The sequence below is a fragment of the Notolepis coatsorum genome, assembly GCF_963971535.1.
Source record: "Notolepis coatsorum genome assembly, chromosome: 13".
NCBI lineage: Eukaryota > Metazoa > Chordata > Actinopteri > Aulopiformes > Paralepididae > Notolepis > Notolepis coatsorum.
In genome coordinates, this window is record NC_140177.1 from 49,336,747 (window position 1) to 49,359,013 (window position 22,267).

At 42.0% G+C, this 22,267-nt stretch overlaps 1 protein-coding gene across 1 annotated transcript in view; it reads left to right on the forward strand.

Moving 5' to 3' along the window:
- The window catches only part of snap47 (synaptosome associated protein 47), a 29,114-nt gene extending 14,481 nt beyond the window's left edge, over nucleotides 1-14,633 (forward strand). The window contains exons 5-6 of the mRNA XM_084327551.1: nucleotides 6,095-6,282; nucleotides 14,225-14,633. Coding sequence (XP_084183677.1) covers nucleotides 6,095-6,241 — 147 coding nt within the window. The 3' untranslated portion in view covers nucleotides 6,242-6,282; nucleotides 14,225-14,633. The remainder of the gene's footprint in view (nucleotides 1-6,094; nucleotides 6,283-14,224) is intronic.
- Nucleotides 14,634-22,267: the final 7,634 nt, after the last annotated feature.

Consider the following 22,267-nt stretch of genomic DNA (forward strand, 5'->3'; position numbering starts at 1 on the left):
CTATAAGATTGAACAGAATGGGACTTATATTTATTGATAAAGGATTTGCACTACAACTCGTACACCTACTGTGAATTGTACCTAAATTGCACCTCGTCCCATTTCTGCCTTGCACTATATAGTATTGTATATTAGTACACTGCACAGTATTGTATATTGTATGGTAACTACGTCTATTCTGCATCGAACATTGTACATATGTCTAAACTGAACACTGTGACCTCATTTTTTTACTTCTAATTTTACTATGTTATTTTATTTCATACTTATCTTGTCTTGCACAGTCTCTGGAGAGTAACAGTAAGAAGCATTTTGTATAAAAGTATTCTGTACTTCTGTATGACAAATATTAAAGAAACTTGAAACTTAAACAAGACTCCAGATGCTCCTTATGTACAAATGGGGATGAGGGTACATTTATGCACATGTACTGGGATTGCCCACCAGTTAAGATATTCTGGAAAGAAGTGTCCCAGCAATTATCAAATTTCTTAATTCTGAATATACCTGTACACCCCTCTGTATTGCTGTTGAATGATGTTTTTGAGTTTGCAGTCCCTATACAGCTAAAGAGATTCGTTTTATCTGGTATCACAGCGGCTAAAAAGCTGATGGCATCAAGATGGTTTCAACTGGAAAAAATGTGTCGGAAGGTTTGGGTTCTTACATATCTCGATGTGATTTATCTAGAAATATCTACAGCAAGAACTCTAGGTGTCAGTGAAACCAAAATTGCAATGTGGTTAGAAGTGGTGGAGAGAATAAAAGCTAGCATATGAATAGTAGTGCCTGGTTAGGAGTGAATGATAATGGATGGATTATCCAAGTGGGGGTCCGGGGGGGGGGGAGCGAGCGAGAGCATATGTATGCAGGGTATTAGATAGCAAGTATTAGGTGTATATCTCGTATGCTACATTTTTTATAAATGGTGATTTCATTGGATGTGTACTGTTAATTAATGCTTGTATATCTAATTGTATGTTATGTTTAAAAAAAAATAAAAAATAAATATATATATTTTGTTTCAAACAAGCTTGCAACAGATTCTCAACATGCCTATAGAGCTGGTCACTCTACTTCTACTGCCTTGATACAGATGACTGATGACTGGCTTAAAGCTATAGATAAATCTATGTTGGTGGGAGCTGTGCTGTTAGATTTTAGTGCTGCATTTGATGTGCTGGACCATTCTCTACTGGTTGATAAACTTAAATGTTATGGTTTTAACTCTTCTGCTTTAAAGTGGATACTAAGTTATTTGTCCTCTAGATCACAGAAGGTGTATCTAAATGGCAGCCTGTCCAGTAGCAGAGGTCTAGAGTGTGGCGTGCCGCAAGGAAGTTGCCTAGGACCTTTGCTCTTCTCTGTATTTACTAATGACCTATCTTGGGCTACCAAATGTGCTACAACAGTTCTTTATGCAGATTATTCAACATTGTATTACGCTGCACCATCATGCAATGTACTTAATGAAGTTTTGAGTAGAGAACTTAAAGTTGTGCATGACTGGGTAGTATGTAATAGACTTGTCCTTAATATCTCCAAGACTAAATGTATTGTGCTGGGAACAAGAAGGCACAGGTTATCTACAAATCCAAAGCTTAATTTAAACTTGTGTAATTCAGCAGTTCAACAAGTTGAAAGTACTAAACTAATTGGAGTGATGCTGGATTGCACTCTGTCTTGGTCTCAGCATATTAATTATATTGTTTTAAAAATGGGAAGAGCAATTGGTATTTCCAGGAAATGTGCTTCTTTTGTTGCCCGTCCCCTTTTATGTCAGATAGTGCAAAGTTTAGTTTTATGTCATCTTGACTATTGCTCTGCGATGTGGTCATCTGCTGCCAGTGGTGACCTCAGGAAGCTCCAGGTGGTCCAGAACAGGGCAGCACGGTTGGTACTGGGCTGCTCACTAAGGTCTAATGTGAGCCGTATGCATGCCCGCCTCTTGGCTTAACGTTGAAAATAGATTGTCTTTTAATATACTTGTGCTGTTCAAGTTGGTCATGAGCAGTAAAACTCCTGTTTTTATACATAATCAGATTGTTTTTAGTAATACTGTGCACGAGCATTACACTAGAGGTTCCAGTAGTGGGCAGCTTGAATTGCCAGGTCCTAGAACCAGCGCTTTGGGGAGATCTTTTATTTTTAGAGCATTAACTCTGTGGAATGGCCTGCCTCGGAACCTCTGCTGCATTTACAGTAGATTCACTTTTAAAAAGAATCTTAAATAGTTTTTAAATTGTTTTTAACACTGTAAAGTAATTTTTTGTTTTTGTTTTACACTAATGTAATTTTAGCTATATTAATTGTTACAGTAGGTTCATTATGCATTGTGTGTACTGACTTTTAATAATTTTGTTTTTTGCAATAGTGATTGTTTTTGTATGTTTTTTTGTGTGTGGACCCCAGGAAGACTAGCTGGTTGCTATCGCACCAGCTAATGGGGATCCCTAATCAAATCAAATCAAATTCCTTTACAGCTTTGGGTAGGGCGTTCCACATTGATGTGGCATAATTGTGAAACGTGTTTAGTCCCTTGTTTGAGCCGAATCTGGGTTTAACATGATTTGTGGAGCTCCCTCTGGTGTTGTGGTCGTGGTATTCACTGACCTTTTGTGAAGTATTTTGACATGTACATGGGTACCTTAGTCGTGTAGTGTATCTTGTAGACCAGGCCCATTGCAAGTTGCTGTACTCTGTCTTCTACTCTAAGCCATCCTAGGTAGTCAAAGTGGGCAGGGGTGAGGTGGGTTCTAGGAGTAAGGTCAAGTAGTAGTCTGACCAGTTTGTTTTGTGATGTTTGTAATCTTGTTTTTAGCGCCTTTGAGGTGCTTTGGTACCATGAGGTGCAAGCATAGTCGTAGTACCCTTGAATGAGTGCTCCTGCCAGAGTCTTCAGGGTATTCTTGTTTACCAGAGAGGAGATCCGGTACAAGAATCTAGTTCGTTGGTTGGCTTTTTTTATTACCGGTACATTGGATGCCATTTTGTCACAGGAAAGATTTGCCTCTAGGATGGAACCTAGGTATGTAATTTCATCTTTCCTTGTGACAATATTGTCAACCACTGTAACTGAGAAGCCGTCGGTCTTGCTCAGTTTGTTATTTGATCCGAAGAGAATGGACTCTGTTTTACCCAGGTGTAATGATAGTTTGTTATCAGCGAGCCAGGTGGCGATTCTGCCGAGTTCTGAGCTGAGGGATTTTTCAACCTGTAACTTGTTCTTGTCAGAGACCAGCAGGGCTGAGTCGTCCACGAACAAGAACAAGTTGCAGTCACAAGCTGACGACATGTCATTTGCATAAATTAGGAACAGTAGCGGTCCTAGTATGCTTCCTTGTGGAACACCACAGCTCACTGTGAGGGGGGGGGGGGGGATAGGATACCGTTTACCTCCACCATCTGTTCTTTCCCTCCTATGCGTACGGCCTGGGCAGCCAGCATCTAACTGTTCTAACAGCAATATATAATCCATTTCAGAAGCAGAACGCACGCAATAAGTTATAATAATAATTATTATTGAAAAGTTCTGGGTTTATAAAGTCGTATTTGGGGGTACTGTATTTGGGGGCAATTGGCCAATGGTTTGCTTTCAACCCATAAACTCCTTCCTCTCTCACCATTTTATATATTTTTATTTTATCTACTAAAACTGTATTGTATTATATTGTTTGTTTTGTAAAGTGTCTTTGAGAATTAGGAAAAGCACTATATAAATCATATGTATTATTATTATTATGAATGGTAGGCTTTTTTAAATGTGTCTCATCTGGGTAAGAGTTTCTTATCTGGGTAAGAGTGCTCTCGACCACTCTTAGAATTTGGTCTTGCCTGAGAGAAAAGCAACAATAAGAAAACATTGCTGAATCCCAGGTAAGAACAAAATAAGAACGCTGCTGCGTTCAACTCATTCAGAACGCATCGGCCCGCCTGATCTCAAATTTACCGAAGTCGGCCCATGTCACCCCACTTCTTAGGGACCTGCACTGGCTTCCCATTGCTGCACGAATCCGCTTCAAGGCCCTCGACCTAGCATACCATGCGGCAAAGGGAACCGCTCCCGCCTACCTCCGGTCAATGGTCTCTAACTACACACCCTCAAGACCCCTACGCTCTGCATCTTCTGGCCGCCTCAGACCTACTCCTATCCAAGCTCCGGGAGGGTCATCAAAGAGAAGTCGCCTATTCTCAGTCCTTGCCCCACAATGGTGGAATGAACTACCCACCCCAGTTAGGACAGCCGAAACACGTCCAATCTTTCGCCGTCGACTAAAGACGCACTTCTTCAACCATTATCTGAATAAAAAATTTAAAAAAATCTAACCCTAACTAACCGTACTCTGTCATGCACTTGTCCTAATAAACTAACCTACACTGTAGCACTCAACACTTTGATGAACATTGTTGCTCAGCTGATAGAGTTGTGCCCTTCCTGATGGCTTGTCGTACAGAACTTGTAAGTCGCTTTGGATAAAAGCGTCAGCTAAAGCTAAATGACTAAATGTAGTTAAGAACGAAATCTGTTCTTATACAGTATCGCTTCATGAATGAGGCCCATTGTGAGCACTCGATAGTCAATATCTAGTTAATTATTGTACATCATAGCCGTGTCAACATTTTGTTTTTATCTTTGTGTAATTCGTTATCATTTTCTCTATGTAATAATTTTTCAGACAAGTTCGTCATAGCACTGACAAATAGTCCTAGGTCACTTATGGAGTTGTGATTGTCTATTGTTTCTCTTATCAGCGGCAGACAATAAGCCACTGATAAGTTATAATGGTTCCTCAAACTTGAAAGGCTACCAATTTTTTACTAAATGGTACACTTTTGGACACACCCTATTCTTAATGTAATTCAGGTCAAGATTAGGACCTACAGTGGGGCAACTTGTCGAGAAGCTTTCTAAGCTTAATGTCCAGCTAAGGGTTTTAGCAAATAGCCCCCTTTGTCCAACGATATCCAATTGCGTATTATTATCATTTGAAGTTGAAAATTCATCATCCTTGTTCCTTGAAATCGCCAAAATGTGTTTTATGTTATTTTCTGTATTAATTCAAAGTTCTTAGAAATAGCTTACCTCACAGGTATGATCCCCCCACACACACACACACCACCCCCCATTCTAAATAAATGTTAATATTGGGGGTTTCTGCATGACTTAAGTCCTCTAACTGTGGTATAAGCAGTGCCTAAAAATAGTAATTTCATTATTTATTCTATGACACCACCAGGACTCCTTGTTGGAATTACTGTAACCGTGCAGTGTGATTAAGTCATATTACTCTAGCTTGACTTCTTAGGTTGTGTTGAAATACTATCTGTTGTCTAACTAGTGTCTGGAGCTGTTCCTGTGCTCTGTTGCAACGTCCACGTTTACTGGCCAGCGAGTACTGACATAATGTGTGTGTGTGTGAGCATGTGTAGGATAACATAATATTAGTTTAGAAACCACGGTGGTGGGGTTCGGAGTGAGTGTTTATTAGGTTTTGCTTGGCACATCATGGTTTATTTAAGTTGTTCCATCGACCATAACATACACAGTTGTCGGAGCGCAGAGATGGAATTGCAGAATTCCCAGAACACGTGGAAAGTCGAAAGCAAAGTGTCACCGACTGGCTGCCGCTATCAATGACCTCAGGAGACGAGCCAAGACCTCCCTTTACCTCGCGCATCAAGTATCATAGGCTTGTTGTCACATGAGTAGCTGTGATTGTGTCACGGTGAACGGCTGTGTGTTGAATTGTAATGTTGCCATCTCATCTGCAGCCATTTAACAGATGCTCAGCCTCTCTCTCTCTTTCTCTCTTGGCCAAGGCAGGGAGAAAGAGCGAGAGCTGTGAATCGAATAAAGAATCACTCTTCCCAGCTCCTCTTTTCCACTGACTCAACTCCCTTGCTTAACTCACTGACCCCATCTCTACACCTCCACCCTCTCTCAGATCCCCATTGTCCATACATTCTCAGCTCCAGTTTCCTCTCTCATCCATTGCCTCTGCTTCGCTGGTCCAAATTTGGTAAGGGGGCCAGCGTGTATTTAATTTAGCTAATTATGGCCTGTACTGTACATTTTGTGTGTGTCTGGACCCAGATGCTGATGCAACTCAAGAACTTGGCACTGGAGGCGGAGACTGAGCTGGAGCGCCACGACGAGGCTCTGGACGTCCTGACCAGCTCCACCGACCGGGCCACCATGGACATAGACAAGCACACCTGCCGCATGAAGAGACTTCTGTAGCTCAGTCCACCAGACTTGTGTCAACTACTCAGAAATGCACTGTAAGTTTCTATTTTCTTCTCCTCACAAAGCGGCGTCCAACATAGCAGTGCCTGACCCCCCCCCCCCCCCCCCCCTCTATTGTTCCGGAAGTATTTCTCCCATTTTCTCCGTGGCTGTAGCCTTTCAGTAATGTTAAGATTAGCGAATCGAACAGTGTCAGGGATATTTTGAATTCACCCCGAGCGCTACAGCAGATCCTAGGTTTGAACGCGATAACTCGAATAGCTTGCTTTCATATCTTTTCAAATTTGTAGTGCACATTCATGACTCCTAAAGGAAGAACCTTATTGATTTTGGTGACCCCCGTGACCTTTCCTCTAGCGCCACAATCAGGCCAAACGTAAAACTCTCAAATGATTATCTCCTGACCCATTAGTCATACAGTCATGAAACAGATATCCAGAGATGCATCTACTCATGGACAACACATTTGTCATATCGCTGCTGTCGGGACAAAACCTCATAACTCCAAAAACCCAACTTTTCAGCAGATGAAAAAAACTAACACAGATTTGAGGGTGAATAGAGTTAGGAGGTTTAGACAGATGATCGGTTTAATGCTTTCCCATTGTTTAAACTTTGTAAAACCCACACACACATATGGAGGATGATCTACGGAGTTGATTTATATAATAAAAAAAAATTCAAAAAATGGAGTTATGAGGTTTTGTCCCGACAGCAGCGATATGGACTTATGAAGACCGCCATATTGGATTTTCTGTAATTAAAAATGTGTCCTACTCCCCCTTGCCTGTTCACCTGATTCCCACCAAACTTGATGTGTGTAATCCAAGGACTCACATCTGTAAATGTGTAATTTAGATAATTGATAGGCCAAACCATATGACTGGACCACTTCGACCGCGTGGTAAACAGGAAGTGATGCATTAGTTGTGAACGCACTGTCCAATTTGCACCAAATATAAAAAAAAAAAGGTTTTCCTTTTATAATGGCAAGGAGGCCTGTGAAGTTCACAGTAATTTGGCCTCACAGTGGCACTATTCTAATAAAGTTAAAAACATGAATTACTGTTACCTTGTGACATCCTAGCGTTTAGAGACGTAAAACTATAACCGCTAGGGGTGTAACGGTACGTGTATTCGTCCCGCGAATTTACGGTACGGGCATCACGGTGCGGTACATCTAGCCATACGAAGAATACGACGCATCATACCACTAGGTGAAACTAGGGTTGCACTTGCACATTTGACAAATGTATGCTCAATATCCTTACTGGCTTAATACCAGTCTTAACACAGAAGGTCATTCATTTAACGTTGAATATCAAGCTTGTATTGCCACATTTAGATGATGAATAAAACGTTGAAGCTTGTAAAGGCAGGATGACAAGCCGACATAACAAATTAACCACGCACTCTGCACAGACACACACACGCGCGCACACATCAACGTGTTCCGCGCTACTTTCCCTTCACAGCTGATTCAAGAGAGAGAAACGCAAACATACTTTTTCTGATCTGGACTGGTACTCTGAGCTCCTCTCCAGTCGAGCTGCGGTGTTTAAATCCAACTAGGGCTGCCCCGACTAAGGATTTGGATGGTCGACTATGATTGGCCAAAATTTGCCGTTAGTCGACTATTGGTCGACCAAAAAAAAGTATAATATTAAATTTTAATTTTTTTTAATATATATCTTTTTTTGTATCATTCCATTTGGGCTGTGGGGGTGCTTAATGTCTGAAGGAGTCGACTGAAGGCTTCTTGTCCTCTGCAAAAGCATGAAATTGGTCCACTGATGGATACATCTTGATATTTGTCTAGTCTAGTGTGTTCATTAGATGGGTGAAATCCTCTTTCAGTGCCTCTGTGCCTGTTTTCATAGGCAGTTAGCTTCTGGTATGCACGCCATTAGCGCTAGCCACGCTTCTAGGCCTCTTTTCTTTTGGAAAGAATGATAAAAAAATAAATAAAATTATATTCGACTAAGAGGTTGGCTGGTCGACAAGGCTCCTTTCGACCGATTAGTCGACTAATCGACTAATAGGGGTCAGCCCTAAATCCAACATATTGATAAATCCTCTGTCGTTGCTGTGTAACAATGTCTCTGCTTCACGTGAAGTAAAATCTACTCTAGAAGTGAAAGTGAAAGTATAGGGGACCGGTGGGGGGAGGGGGCGCTAGGCAATTAATTTACTCAAGTGGATTCCTGAACACAAGAATGACACCGTTATCACTGACTGACTACCGCGGCAAGCCTAGGTAGAACTAAGTATAACTTAATAAAAAAAATTAGGGCTGTCAAAGTTAATGCTTTAACTTTGGAGATTAATTTAAATAATTTAAAGCGTTAAAAAATTTATCTAGATTAATCTATAGAGTGAAAAATGTTCAACGTTCTGAACTTCCAGCAGTATCTTTGCTTATTCTTCTTTTGCATTGACTCATGCACCTTTTTGAAAATCATCTGACATGAAGATGCCGGAACACATTTTTGTTGTTAATATGATTTATATTACTGGTAGTTCATACAAGACATTATCGTCCACTAAGCCAATCTGCACTTTAACATATAGGCCTGGGTTGTTTTTATTTCTGTTAGAGCCGCGGATATAAGAAAGAGGTCTTTAAAGCTGCGTCAATGTTGATGGTTTTGTTGAACATTTGTATTTCACAGGAGATAAACTGTATTCAAAGATTAAAGAAAGCTATTAAAATAGTCTTTGAATCTAAATATACTTTCTTTGTGTTGATTCTACATTAATTCCATGATTTGACTCAAGTAAATATCTGTTACAAGCTTCGGTCTTAAGTAGAAAAAAATCTATTGACAGCACTAAAAAGAAAATTCTATTTAATAATAATAATTATTATAAATAATAATAATTCTAAATATTTTTTCCCTGTTGTACCGAACCGTGACCCCAAAACCGAGGTATGTACCGAACCGTGGCTTCTGTGTACCGTTACACCCCTAATAACCGCCATTCACATTTCTACAAAAACAGTGTTGTTTCCTGCTCCTCTACACACTACACAACTTTAGAAATCATCAGTGCAACACAACTCTCTGTCTCGTAATCGGGGATCTTGAAGTGGTTGTGAAGTTGCTGTGGTTTTATGTGATGTGACTGAGCAGCGGTGGGGGTTTACACACTATAAGATCTTTCACCAGGAGGAGTCCCGACCAGTCTGTCTAACTACATTCTGTCACGAAAAACATAGGGTGACACAGGCTTTGGTCACGGAGGTATTTGTTTCGGTCAGCGGAATGCACTGGAGAAAACACAAGGCGAGGTTTTAGCGGTCTCTCTTTCTCCGAGAGGAAATGCTAGCGGAGAGCAAAGCCTACTTGTCAACCACACTCTGGTAATGGGCTGGTTATTTTTCCCAGATCTCCACCCATCCCTTTTAAAATGTCCCTAAAATCATGAATGAATGACTACTAAATAGAGACACTAATAACACGGCATTGGTCATCGAACATTGCAATAGGTGGTTTCATAATTTGTCTGCTTTTAAATTGACAGCTTTTCAAGACAGAGCTTCTTCATTCGGTTTGTGGTCCCTCACTAGTAAAGTCAATGTAACTCAACCACAGCAGAATGGTCTCACTCTCTCTCTCTCATGTCTTGTGCTCTCATTGGCTGTAGCTCATTGCCTGTCCCCGAAAGGGTCCAGATATTTAACATGCTAGATATCTGTCGGGCGTCTGCAACACATCTCTTATATGCGCTATATAAATCTAAGAAATTAAGATAAGATAAGATATTCCTTTATTGATCCCCTTGGGGAAATTCAGGCATCATAGCAGCATGGGGGAGGGGGAGGGGAGGTACAGGTAGTAAAGACAAGCAGTGTAAACAATATAACAAATCAATATAATTAACTAACTAACTGAAATATACAGTATTCACATAAGGTGCAGTATGCATAAGGTAGTATTTTATTGTCCTTTTAGGTTCCTAGTAGTTGTAGTCGGATGTCTGGCAGCAGTCCCTGCCCACTGTTGTGGAGCCTGATGGCCGCTGGTATGAAGGACTGGCCGAGGCGGTTAGTTGAGTGTCGGGGGGGGGGTATGAGTGTGACTGAACGTGCTTCTCATCTTGACTAGCTCGTCGTAGAGGGGGTGGGAGGGATTCTCCAGGATAGCAGCCAGCTTCCTTCTCATCCCCCTCTCTGCCACCACCTCTAGTCTGACCAGCTTGACTATTATTATCGGCAAGTCACCCAGGTCGTGTCTTGGAACATTTCACACATAGCATCCCGGTGATATACCCGCTGTTGGTCACCGGTCATCATTTTCATCAGAGGCCAAATAAAACCCCAATGATAAGTACAATTCTTCTGGTACCAGAGAGGGGGTGGGCACTGCAGAGCTACATGGGATTTGTGAAATGTAATTGATTGACAGAAGCTATCTGTAGATACTATATCTGTACATATCCCTTACCTACTCTTACTAGTTATGCTGCTGGCCAGTATAACTTACTACCATAGTGTCTTTATATAGTACATCTGATTGGCATTATTACACAGTAGTAATAATTTATATATTTTATATCTAGTTTAATCACCTGTGCATTGTATATTACTATTTTACTTTACTGTTACATTTTCACTCTGGTTGGATGCCAAACTTATTTTCGTTGTACTGTACATGTGCTGTATAATGACGATACATTTTTATCTAATTGAATCTTCATTAAAGGGATAGTTCTGATTCGTGGAACCCTATTTCCTGCTCACCAATGATCATGTTGTCCTTTCTCAGCACAACCCATGCTGTTCCTCGTACCGGCTCCGGCTGGGTGGCCGCAAACCAATGCAAAGTCAATGGGGTAAGGCTCCCGTCTATACAGGCGGACTGAAGCTAACTGAAATGTACTTTGTGTGTAAGTTTCAGTCATCTTGTACAGACGACCCCAATGGCTTTGCAAATGGTTTCACTGTATGCCCTGGTATGTATGTGATGAATAAACTCTTGAATCTTTGCTTGTGGCTAACTAGCCGGACCTAGTATGAGGAACAGCATGGATTGCGCTGAGACAGGACTCTACCAATCGACCACATCGTTGTATAGGAAATGGGGCTATCCTTTTAACATCGGGATGTGTAAATGTTGTCCTGTCACATCTTCTTCCTGGTGTTAATGTATTTGGTAACTGTGTTGAACGGCCCATTAGATTACATTTAAACTAGGGATGTCCGATATTATCGGCCGATATTGGCATTAAAATGTGATATCGGAATTGATTTATTTTTAATATTTTTTTGTACATTTCTATAACCTTTATTTACCCAGGCAAGCAAGTAAGAACAAATTCTGATTTTATTTATTGTCAAAAGAATGCATAATGTTGTGTTAATTCCACAACAAGAGATATGTAAAAAAAAAAAAAAAAAAAAGCAGCCATGTAATGTTAATGACCTGAAATTATTCAGTTTTTTTTGGGGGGGGGGGGGGGGGGGGGACCCTGCATATATCTGTATCGGTTGATATCGGTCGGTATCGGAAATTAAGAGTTGGACAATATCGGTATATCGGTATCGGTAAAAAAGCCAATATTGAGCATCCCTAATTTAAACCAATTAAACTACCGTAATTCCTCTAATAGTAACCGGTATTCAATTAAAAACCGGGTCTCTATTAATGACCGGGTGCGCTGTTGAGCTAAGCAATTATAAGCCGGCCTCCTAATACAAGCCGGGTATATTTTGTTATTGTTGCTGCGTGAATATTAAAGGCAACCAACTTGTGTTCAGCTTTTCGTTCAGCGTTTCTCTGATTGGCCACACGGCCAATCAATCAATCCACTAGCACACGCCCTTGCGGCGCGGCAGAAGCGCTGGTCGAACCAGCGGTGTTCTGTTGTGTGACTGTACTACAGCGGTGTTCTGTTGTGTGACTGTACTAAACTATTCCACCACATGACCGACATTTGACATACAGTACACCTCCTATCTATGTTGGGATTATGTTTGGTCATGACAAAACAATAAAAATCGCTACTGTTAGTAATGCTGCCACCACCCACTTCAATGACAGAGCTCTCATATTTGCGAATGCATAAACTATATCTTAAATTATGGCGATGTGTCTAATATGGCTGTCGCGAAGTCATTGATAAGCGACAGCCATATTAGACACATAGCCATAATTTAAGATATAGTTTATGCATTCGCAAAATATGAGAGCGCGCCGCTGTCATTGAAGGGCTTCCTACAACAGAGCACCGCCGCTGCTGCTGCTGAAGCTGTATCAAGCCGGCGGCGGCGCACAAAAGCCGGGGATAAACCACCGCGTCGCCCCGCTGGCGCTTCAGGCTCAGCAGCCTCCACGGGCGATATAACATATAACGTTACAGTTCCACACTGATGTACAGTGAGTGTCTAATATGGCTGTCGCGAAGTCATGCCTCTCCTCTGACAATATCATAATGATGTGTTTTCTATATTATATCCACAATCATTCATCTAAAAAATTGTATGGGCTTTGATTAAACATGTAACCTACACCTACTGTAACTTACTGTACCTCTGCTTCCTACAGCACAGCAGGTAATGGCGTTAATCAATGGAACGCGAAACATAATAACGTTACGCTTTCTAGTTCAGCGCATTTCATAACTGTATGGGCTTTGTTTATACACGAGTGAATCTGGTAGTTGGTTGTTAAAAACGCGAAACATAATAACGTTACGCTTTCTAGTTCAGCGCATTTCATAGCGCTCCACTGCTACCGCAGCCCAACACAAGTGCGTTGGAACAGCAGCCACAAGTTGGTTGCCCGCGCTGCCGCTCGCGCGCGCTCCTTGGATTTCATTTGGGACGTGGGACGACTGCGCGTGGGGGCGGGGGGGCGCGGCCAATCAGAGAAAAGCAGAACACAAGTTGGTTGCCTTTAATATGAAACATAATAACGTTACGCTTTCTAGTTCAGCGCATTTCATAACTGTATGGGCTTTGTTTATACACGAGTGAATCTGGTAGTTGGTTGTTAAAAACGCGAAACATAATAACGTTACGCTTTCTAGTTCAGCGCATTTCATAGCGCTCCACTGCTACCGCAGCCCAACACAAGTGCGTTGGAACAGCAGCCACAAGTTGGTTGCCCGCGCTGCCGCTCGCGCGCGCTCCTTGGATTTCATTTGGGACGTGGGACGACTGCGCTTGCCTGCGCGTGGGGGCGGGGGGGCGCGGCCAATCAGAGAAAAGCCGAACACAAGTTGGTTGCCTTTAATATTCACGCGGCCTGGCTGTGCAGTAAATACCATATAATGGTATGGTGTTAATGTTTACCAAGAGAGTAAGCCTACCTCAGAATTGTATAAAACGAAGTTATTATTATTATTATTATTATTATTATTATTATTATTATTATTATTATTATTATTATTATTATTATTATTATTATTATTATTATTATTATTATTATTATTATACCAGTATTGTGATTGCACTATTTTACTTTATTTAACTTTTTTTGACCACCTGTAATTGCACTGTTTACTACCGTATTTCATACAGTACTTGGTTTCAATAAATGAACCCAGTACATTTTACTGGGTTCAAACTGACACAAAATGTTGATTTATTCATTATGATCGGTTTGAAAATTAGAAATATAGGCCTCTCTCTTATACATGCCTCCTCCTAATACAAGCCTGGTATCCGCTACAGTTGAAACAAATACAAGCCGGGGTTACTATTAGAGGAATTACGGTATGTGGCCATTTTGCTCTTATGTCTTGCTCAGGTTGAGCAAAATGGCAGCTGTGTGAATATGGCCAATGGAAGAAGTGTTTAATGTTGCCGCAAATATAGGCATGTGTTAAACATCTAAGTGAACGTGTGGTGAATAGACCAATAGTATACGAGTTTGATGGAGCCGTTTACTATTCCAATTTCTGCCATTGAACTTTAATTTTCCGTTTTATTTTCTTAAGAAGTGTTTCTCTGCCAATCCTTCTCTTTTCCAGTTCCACCACCCCAGGTGTCCATCAAAACTACTCCCTGGAAACAGTTTGGCTTCAGCTGTCGCATGTCTCCCCTGGTCCTGCTTTGTATTGCATCATGATGGGAATGCTGCATCATAATTCGTGTTAAAAGAGGAGAATGTGTAAAGCCTAAGTCCAAGGACTCTTGGGGGGGAAAGAATCACAAAATAATACACATTTGTGGTCTCTCTATCGTAACTTTATTTCAGCATAACAATACTATAATGGAAGACAGCAGCAACTAACTGTAGATCAATATCTCCCAACATTCTTATTTTAAGTCTGTTATCTGTAAATGACTTGCATATTGTAATTTTGTAATTTTATTGCTGTGTGCATTTTGGTGAAATTGTAACAAACTGTTATTTAAACGTGAAATATCTGTAAGGTCTTTTATTGTCTGTGTGCTTTTTGATTCACTTCAGTTATAAATAGAAGTCACGAGAGATGACATCACTGGCACAGTAGGTCTCTGGAATGTAGGTGATTAAAGTTAAGTTGCACTTTATTGTCCCGGTGGAGAAATGTGTCCTTTGCCTTTGAGCCACCCTAACTACCAGGAACAGTGGGCAGCCACAGTGCAGGGCCCGCCGGGGCCAGCTCTAACGCCAGTGGCTTGATCAAGGCCAGTGGCAGGAGTATGTACCTAGCAAGCATGTCTTTTGGACGGTACCCCCGTCCCCCCCTTGTTTTGCTAACACCGAATAGAGGAAAAAGTGTCGTTGCCTCAAATCATTCATTGAAAGCAGGCAACACCCATCATAACGGGTCTCCCATGTGACAAATTGGCACGGAGAATGTCAAACACATGCAAACTAGAAGCGGACGTTATTTACTGTTTCGACTGCCGTGCTGTTTGGATGGGAGCGGGTCCCTTTTGTAAAACTAGCCTGCTATTATAACATCCTGTTGGCACGGCATCTGCTCACCACCCCGGATCGGGACTTTTTCACAGGAGGGAGGGGGGGACCACCAGGATTGTAGAGCCTGGATTAATTTGATTTGGCAGGCGACAGGGGCACTCTCTCCGTTATGACTCGGGAAGACAAGTCGTACTAAACAGGGTTTTAAAGAAGACCGACGAGCCTCTCTCTCTCTCATGTCTCCAACCCAGTCATTAAGAACTTATCACTTCTGTTAAACACAGGCCGCTGTTAAAAGACGTGGGAGACGCAGAACCTATAAGTATGGGGTGACAAAAAGAAAGGGGTGCTCGGATATGGCAATATTTAAACGTTCTTTCATTCCAGTTGAATGTGTTTTCACTGTGGCCCATTTATTTGTGTTGATTTGAGTGATAAACAGTGCGATTTTTTTTGGAGGTCCCAAACTCCAGAAGCATACCACATGGTTATGTGAATTCCAACCCCCCCCCCCCCCCCCCTTAAAATAAAAACAAGGCGAGGGAGAGTGAGGCACACATACTGGCGTGGTTTCGAAGCAGCCTTGCAATACGGGGGAAGTGGCGGCGGTCTCGTCTGACCACAGATACATGAGATCCGGCTTTGCCTTCCTAACGGATGGTATGGAGACACGAGGGATTTTGCTGGCCTTGACTTCCAAGTGTGTTTACGCGATAGTCCTGCGGCGAGAGTTGCTCTCATACGGGGAGCGTGTCTCCATTGATGGCCAATCAATCAACTTTCGCTGGTTATGAGCGGCCAAACATTGTGGGATTCTGCCGGGGCACATGTGGGCTGCACTCTTGCTCCAAAATGAGGAACCATAAAGGTTGTTATAGAAAGTTAAAGAGTTGTCATCTTGTTTCCCATCGGCAGGGAAGGTTGTTTTTCCCCTCTTAGGTTAAAAAAAAATCTATTTGAATCGGGAGATATATTACTTCCCTTGTCCTGACATCTGCTGCCAGGTTATTTAGGACTATTTGGGAACTTTTTTTAAGATGCCTTGTGTAATGCATTTCAGAGATGATTTTCAAGAGCAAACTCAATAGATGATGGATTTGACCATTGATGGCCGTCTGTCTAATAACTACACTCATTGACTGCACAATATACCCACATTCCTTTGCACAAGCACTCATTTGCATATCTACTGCAGTACAGTCTTTATTTTCTAGCACATCTTAGGTGTTACAAACGTCATGTTGTTACTCAAAAGCTATTTAATCAGAGTTATGACGAGTTCTTCCAGGGAATAATTATTTTGTATCGAGTTCTTTATTGCTATTGAGGTTTATTGAGTTTCCTTTTTTTACCCCTTTATCTCTTATCTTTTATTTGATGTATGGGCAGTGTGGGGGGGGGGGGGGGCTAGCAGAAGTAAACATATTATTATGCGTGCGTAATGAATAAAGATGTTCATTTTTATCTATTTGGCAGCATACCATATACACATTTACAACTGACTATTTAAAATGGACGGTTGTTGGTTTTTGGTGGAAGTGAAACTTCCTAATTGGAAATCAGAGAAATCCATATATATCTTTTTTATTTTCAGTGCACTATTAGAGCATGTCTTGACCGTAATGGCCTGACTCTTGACTCATGTCCTGGCCGTCCTCCTACTGCTGCAGGTGTTGCTTCGTTTCCTTTTGCTGAGGGAGTCTCTAGTTTCAGGAAATAAGGCCTGGTGGTTAATGTTAGAAATGGGAGAAAATGTTCCTGGAAGGAAGGTGCTTGAGTCCAACCAGGCGTGGGAGGGAGGGGGTCTAGTATCCAAAAGATAGGAGAAACTATTATTTAATACTAGGTCTTTGGTTATAACTTATAAGATAAATTCTTTTTAAGAAATGTCTTAACCCTTTCACTACCACACTACAGAAGGTTAACCGTCTGTAGTGATAGTGAAAGGTTAACCTTCTGTAGTGTAGTATAAGGGTTAACCATTTGTCGCATGGCAGTGAAAGGGTTAACCTGTATTGTCGCAGTGAAAGGGTTAACCCTTTGGTAGTGTGGTAGTGAAAGGGTTAACACTATGGATACATGGGGCAGTTGTCAAACGACACTACATGGCAATGCTTGGTAAGAATAAATAGATAAAAAAAAAAGAACAATCAATATGATAAAATAAGAGAAAACGAAACACAAATGCAGGTCCAAATACAGAAATCCCTATAGGCCCACTGTACATACCGACAAACAGGCAAACGTCAGAAAGGTCATGAAGTTCACTTGTCTGCTTACCCTTAATGATGACATCCGCTTACGACCGATCTGGCATCTGGCAATTTTGTTTACATTTACCTTTTTTGCCCCCAATAGCACTTTACTCAATTTTTTTATCTTTATTTATTCCTGTTGAATTGTGTGCACATGTTGACCTTGTTTCTACTCGTGGATGTTTCCCGTGGAATGCCCTCCGCTTGGCTCGGATGGTACTTTCCCAGATGCTGAAAGGCATGGTGATGCTATCGTGTGTCTCCTGCACATGTCATTGTTTTCCTCCCCATGGTCTTCCAGAGGTTCCCTTTGGCTTTCTGCTTCTTTGGATTCTCTTAATCGTCTCATCTTCCGTCAGAGAGTTATACGAGCTATAAGCAGCCGAGCCAAACTTCACAAGAAGAAGAAGAAGAAGAAGAAGAAGAAGTCGAAGCTTCGGCTAGACATATACTAAAATTGGAACAAGAAGAAGAAGAAAGGGACTATTACTTTTGTTATCAATTTTACACGAGACAATCACAATTTGTCTTTCCGCATATCCCCGTCGCTGAATACGCCTGGTCTCCTGCGCCGTCTGCGTTTCTTCAGGGAGAGATCAAAACACAGGGTCACCGGCGGCGCAGACCCCGTGGAGCTGTTTTAAGCTTTGGTGCCTTGCTCAAGGGCACATGGGCAGAATTGTTGGGCATTATATATTTATTCATTTCAGATTCAGATTACTTTATTCGCCATTTCATACAGGTACAAAATGGAACGTGTTTTGGCATTACAGTGCATACTTTTTTCACAATTAAGAACAATACAACAGTAAATAAATAATTGTAAGTAAAGTGCAAGACAGGACAGAACAGTGAGACAACAATAAGACTGTGAAAGTGCGGTGGTTGGGGACATGGATATTTGTTCAGTCAACCTTTCTTTAAATCTAAATCATTAAGGTCTGGCCCTCGTTTTCATTGATGTTGAGGTGCAAATACATTAATAATACAATTATTTAAAGATCCCCCCACTCAATTTTGTATGGTTATCTCATCTTGGAGGCATGTCTTTGACTATGCAGTTTGTTATTTGTGCTGAACTTGTCAGAAGAGTGTTTTTTTTAAATTCTTCCCTAAGAGCTTCTCTTCCCTGAAATCTGAGTTGCATGTGTGATGTCACTAATAGGTCAAATCTGTCACAGTCCATTCATTAACTTGACACCTTTAGCTTCAGCATACACTGAAAACACCAGTAGGTATTGACGTGTCTTGCAATTCTTGGTAAATATCAATGGGTGCTTTTTGTCAATTTGCATATTCATAGATCCTTGCATTCTCAATGAGGGTAAAGGTGTAGTGCTTCTATAAGCCATTTTCGGCAGTTTATTGAAAAACGTGGAAAAACTATTAAGGGTTTAAAATACATTTGTCGGGGATCTTTATAAAAAGAACAAATATCCTACATATTGAAACTGAATGGTTTGTTGTCGTGGATTTTGTAGAAAATTCCATGTGGCCGGAGCATAAAAACTAAAAGCAGTCTTAAATAATACCAGCCACCCTCCAGTCCCTATCTCACAGCTGGAATACACACTCCTCTCCTTTCAGCCCTTCTACATCAAGGTAATCCTACTACAATTTCTCTGTCGGCCCAAATGATGTACACCTCATATGCTACTGTAGAAGATGGTGTGTTGAGATGGTATATGCATGCTTTTTGAATGCCTACACTATCAAAGGCTTCGGAGGAAGAATGAAATCCATCTGAGATTGCTCATCATGATTCATGATTCACGGTTTATGTGTCAGGCATCTTGCACCACTTCAGTCACATTAAAACCACTTCATCGACTGATCATAACAAAGATACCATTTTGTATCAGACATAAAGACTTGTGGAAGATAAGTTCCCTCGCTCCGGGTCTGAGTGGATGGCTCTCTTAACACGTCTTCACCCTGGTGTTTGGTGATGGTGTTCAGTAGAGGGCAGCAGTGAGTCACAGATGACAACTCCTAATTGATGAACAATTAATATCAAAACTTTAATTCTGACCCGACCTCTTTTATTCTGATTGAACACTAGTGCTTATGAGGACACCATCAAGCTCTGACATTTCTGTCATATTTGATTGTTGAAATATAAACAAATGAGTCTTAACTGGATTCCACCTATTTATCTTTTCACACTTAGAATAGAATAGAATAGAAATACTTTTATTATCCCGTGGAAAATTTGACACTGCAAATCGCTCAACATTTAAACGGAACAGGTCACGAATTAGAATAATAAAACGAATCAAATCAAGTTGCCTGAATGAATGAATGAATGAAAACTTTATTAACAGATTGCAGAATGGGTACAGTACAGTACAGCTCAATACATACAATTGTTAAGGGGATGCAGACCAGAGAAAGACTTTCATCTTGTTTACATCAGGGTCCCCCATTTTCAATTCATCGTAACATATATGACATACATGACATACAGATAGACAGTACTGCTCCATCTATACATTTATGACATACCAGATTTGCAATTACAGTACTGTTTGTGATACAAAAAGAGTCCAGAAAGAAAAGAGTATATACATTAGGCGTGGAAACTGTACATTGGATTGGGTAGGTGGGGGTGGGGGGGGACTGTACATTGGAGGTGGTTGGGTGGGTGGGGGGGGGGGGGGGGGGGTTGGTAGGAGTGGGGGGGGGGGGGGGGGGGTTGGGTAGGAGGGGTGGGTGGGGGACACTGTACAACTGTACAAACAACACTGTACATTGGATTATTGACAAGACCATACTTGGATAAGAGTAGAGTAAAATAGAATAAAAATGGAATAAAATATACAGTAAATAAATACAGTAAAAATATACTGAGGTCTACAGTAGGAGTAATATTGCACAGTGCTGTTTCAAACTAAGTCCAGGAAGATGGTAACTGCCACCCTGTGCTCAGTGATGCAGTGAGGCACAGTGATGCATTGTATAGTCTGATGGCTGTTGGAATGAAGGACTTCCGGTGACGTTCAGTGCTGCATTTGGGTAGTGTGAGCCTAGCACTGAACATGCTCCTCCTGTCAGCCAAGTCTGTGTATAGTGGGTGGGAGGGGTTTTCCCTGATGGCCTGGAGCTTAGCAAGGCTCCTCTCCGCCACCCTCGCTAGGGAGTCCAGCTCCACCCCAACCACGCTACTGGCCTTCCTGACCAGCTTATCCAGCCTGTTTGTGTCCCCTGCTCTCAGTCCGCTGCCCCAGCAGGTCACAGCGTACAAGAAGGCGCTCGCCACCACCGACTCATAGAACATCCTCAACATCCTTGTACAGACATTGAAGGATCTCAGCCTTCTGAGGAAGTAGAGTCGGCTCTGGCCCTTCTTGTACAGTGCCTCTGCGTGTTTTGACCCGTTCAGTTTGTTGTCGATGTGCACACCGAGATATTTGTACACCTCAACCATATCCACATCAACTCCCCTGATGGAAACGGGGGTCACAGGTGCACTCCTCCTCCTCCCCAGCTCCACAACCAGTTCCTTGGTCTTCGCCACATTTAGCTGCAGGTTGTTTTTATCGCACCATGTGACGAAGTCCACTACCAGTTCCCGGTATTCCCTCTCGTCACCGTCCTTTATACATCCCACTATCGCAGAGTCATCAGAAAACTTCTGAAGGTGGCAGGACTCTGACCGATAGTGGAAGTCGTTGGTGTAGACAGTGAAGAGGAAGGGAGAGAGGACTGTCCCCTGCGGGGCCCCGGTGTTGCTGACCAGTCTGTCTGACACACAACTTTGTAGGCGCACATACTGTGGTCTGCCTATATTTGATGTTCACCAAAGTCAATATACGTTGTCTTAGTAATAATCCAAAACCAAAGACCTTCCCTTCGTCTAAATCATGTGGAAATTTACAGCGAGCGCAGTAATGGAAACCACCGACCTGGAGTTCGTCGCAGGTCTTCCTTCAGTAAACCTGTGCTAAAAATGCATCCCGGTGTCATGGGAGTAGGAGCACCATGGTCAAGGAGCATACCTTTTGGCAAGTGTGAGGAATCCTTTCTTGCGATGACTGGATTATGTATTCATTAAAAACCCATCTATACAGCTCCCCAAACAGGTTGTCCGGCCAGGAGCCAGCTCACACCGCATCAGTACATTTTACGAGTGGGCCCCCCAGAAACCTTCAGCAAGACTGTTTTTAGTGGCTCTCGCTGCAAATGGAAACACTTAGCTCCCACAATAAATTACCCACCCCGGGTGATGCCACACTACGCAGACCCCCAGCTCTGCCACTCTCCAGAGTCGACAGGGACACTCCGGCAACAACTGGCTTTAGGACTGTGCAACTTTTTTCACGGGGGGGGGGGGGGATGATCGAGCAACAGTTTCAGATAAGGTCCTCTTCTACAATGCCACGCTATGGCGTAATTATACTAGCTTGTGAACTCACAAGAGAACAGACTTAAAATGACAGTGGTTCTTGTATGTGCAGTGTACACGGTCTGATTACAGTTCAGGATGTGTCCCTCTCTCACCTCGTGGGGGGGGGGGGGGTCATTTTGACTGGGGTCATTTTGGGATAGAGCTGTCTGTCTAGATGCCATTCATTTTCTCTGGAGAGTAAACAACAATTAGTGTGGCGGGCCAGTGATCTCGAGGATAAAACCGCAGTCTAATCCAAACCATTGTTTATAGTTGATTAAAAGATACAACGGCGTATTGTACGCCCTAATATTAAACCAAGCACCTCCTCTGAGCAACGTAATGGTGGCACTCGCTGTGAACACCGTCCAACAGGGTCAAGTTCAAAGACTGTGACAACATACTTAAAAGCACTTGACTTAAACTGCTGTATTGAATGTCCAGGTGTATTAGGAAACCAGAACCGCGAGGAGCCCCCTCGCCGAGAGTGCCTCGCTGAAATAATCCTAATTATCATGCC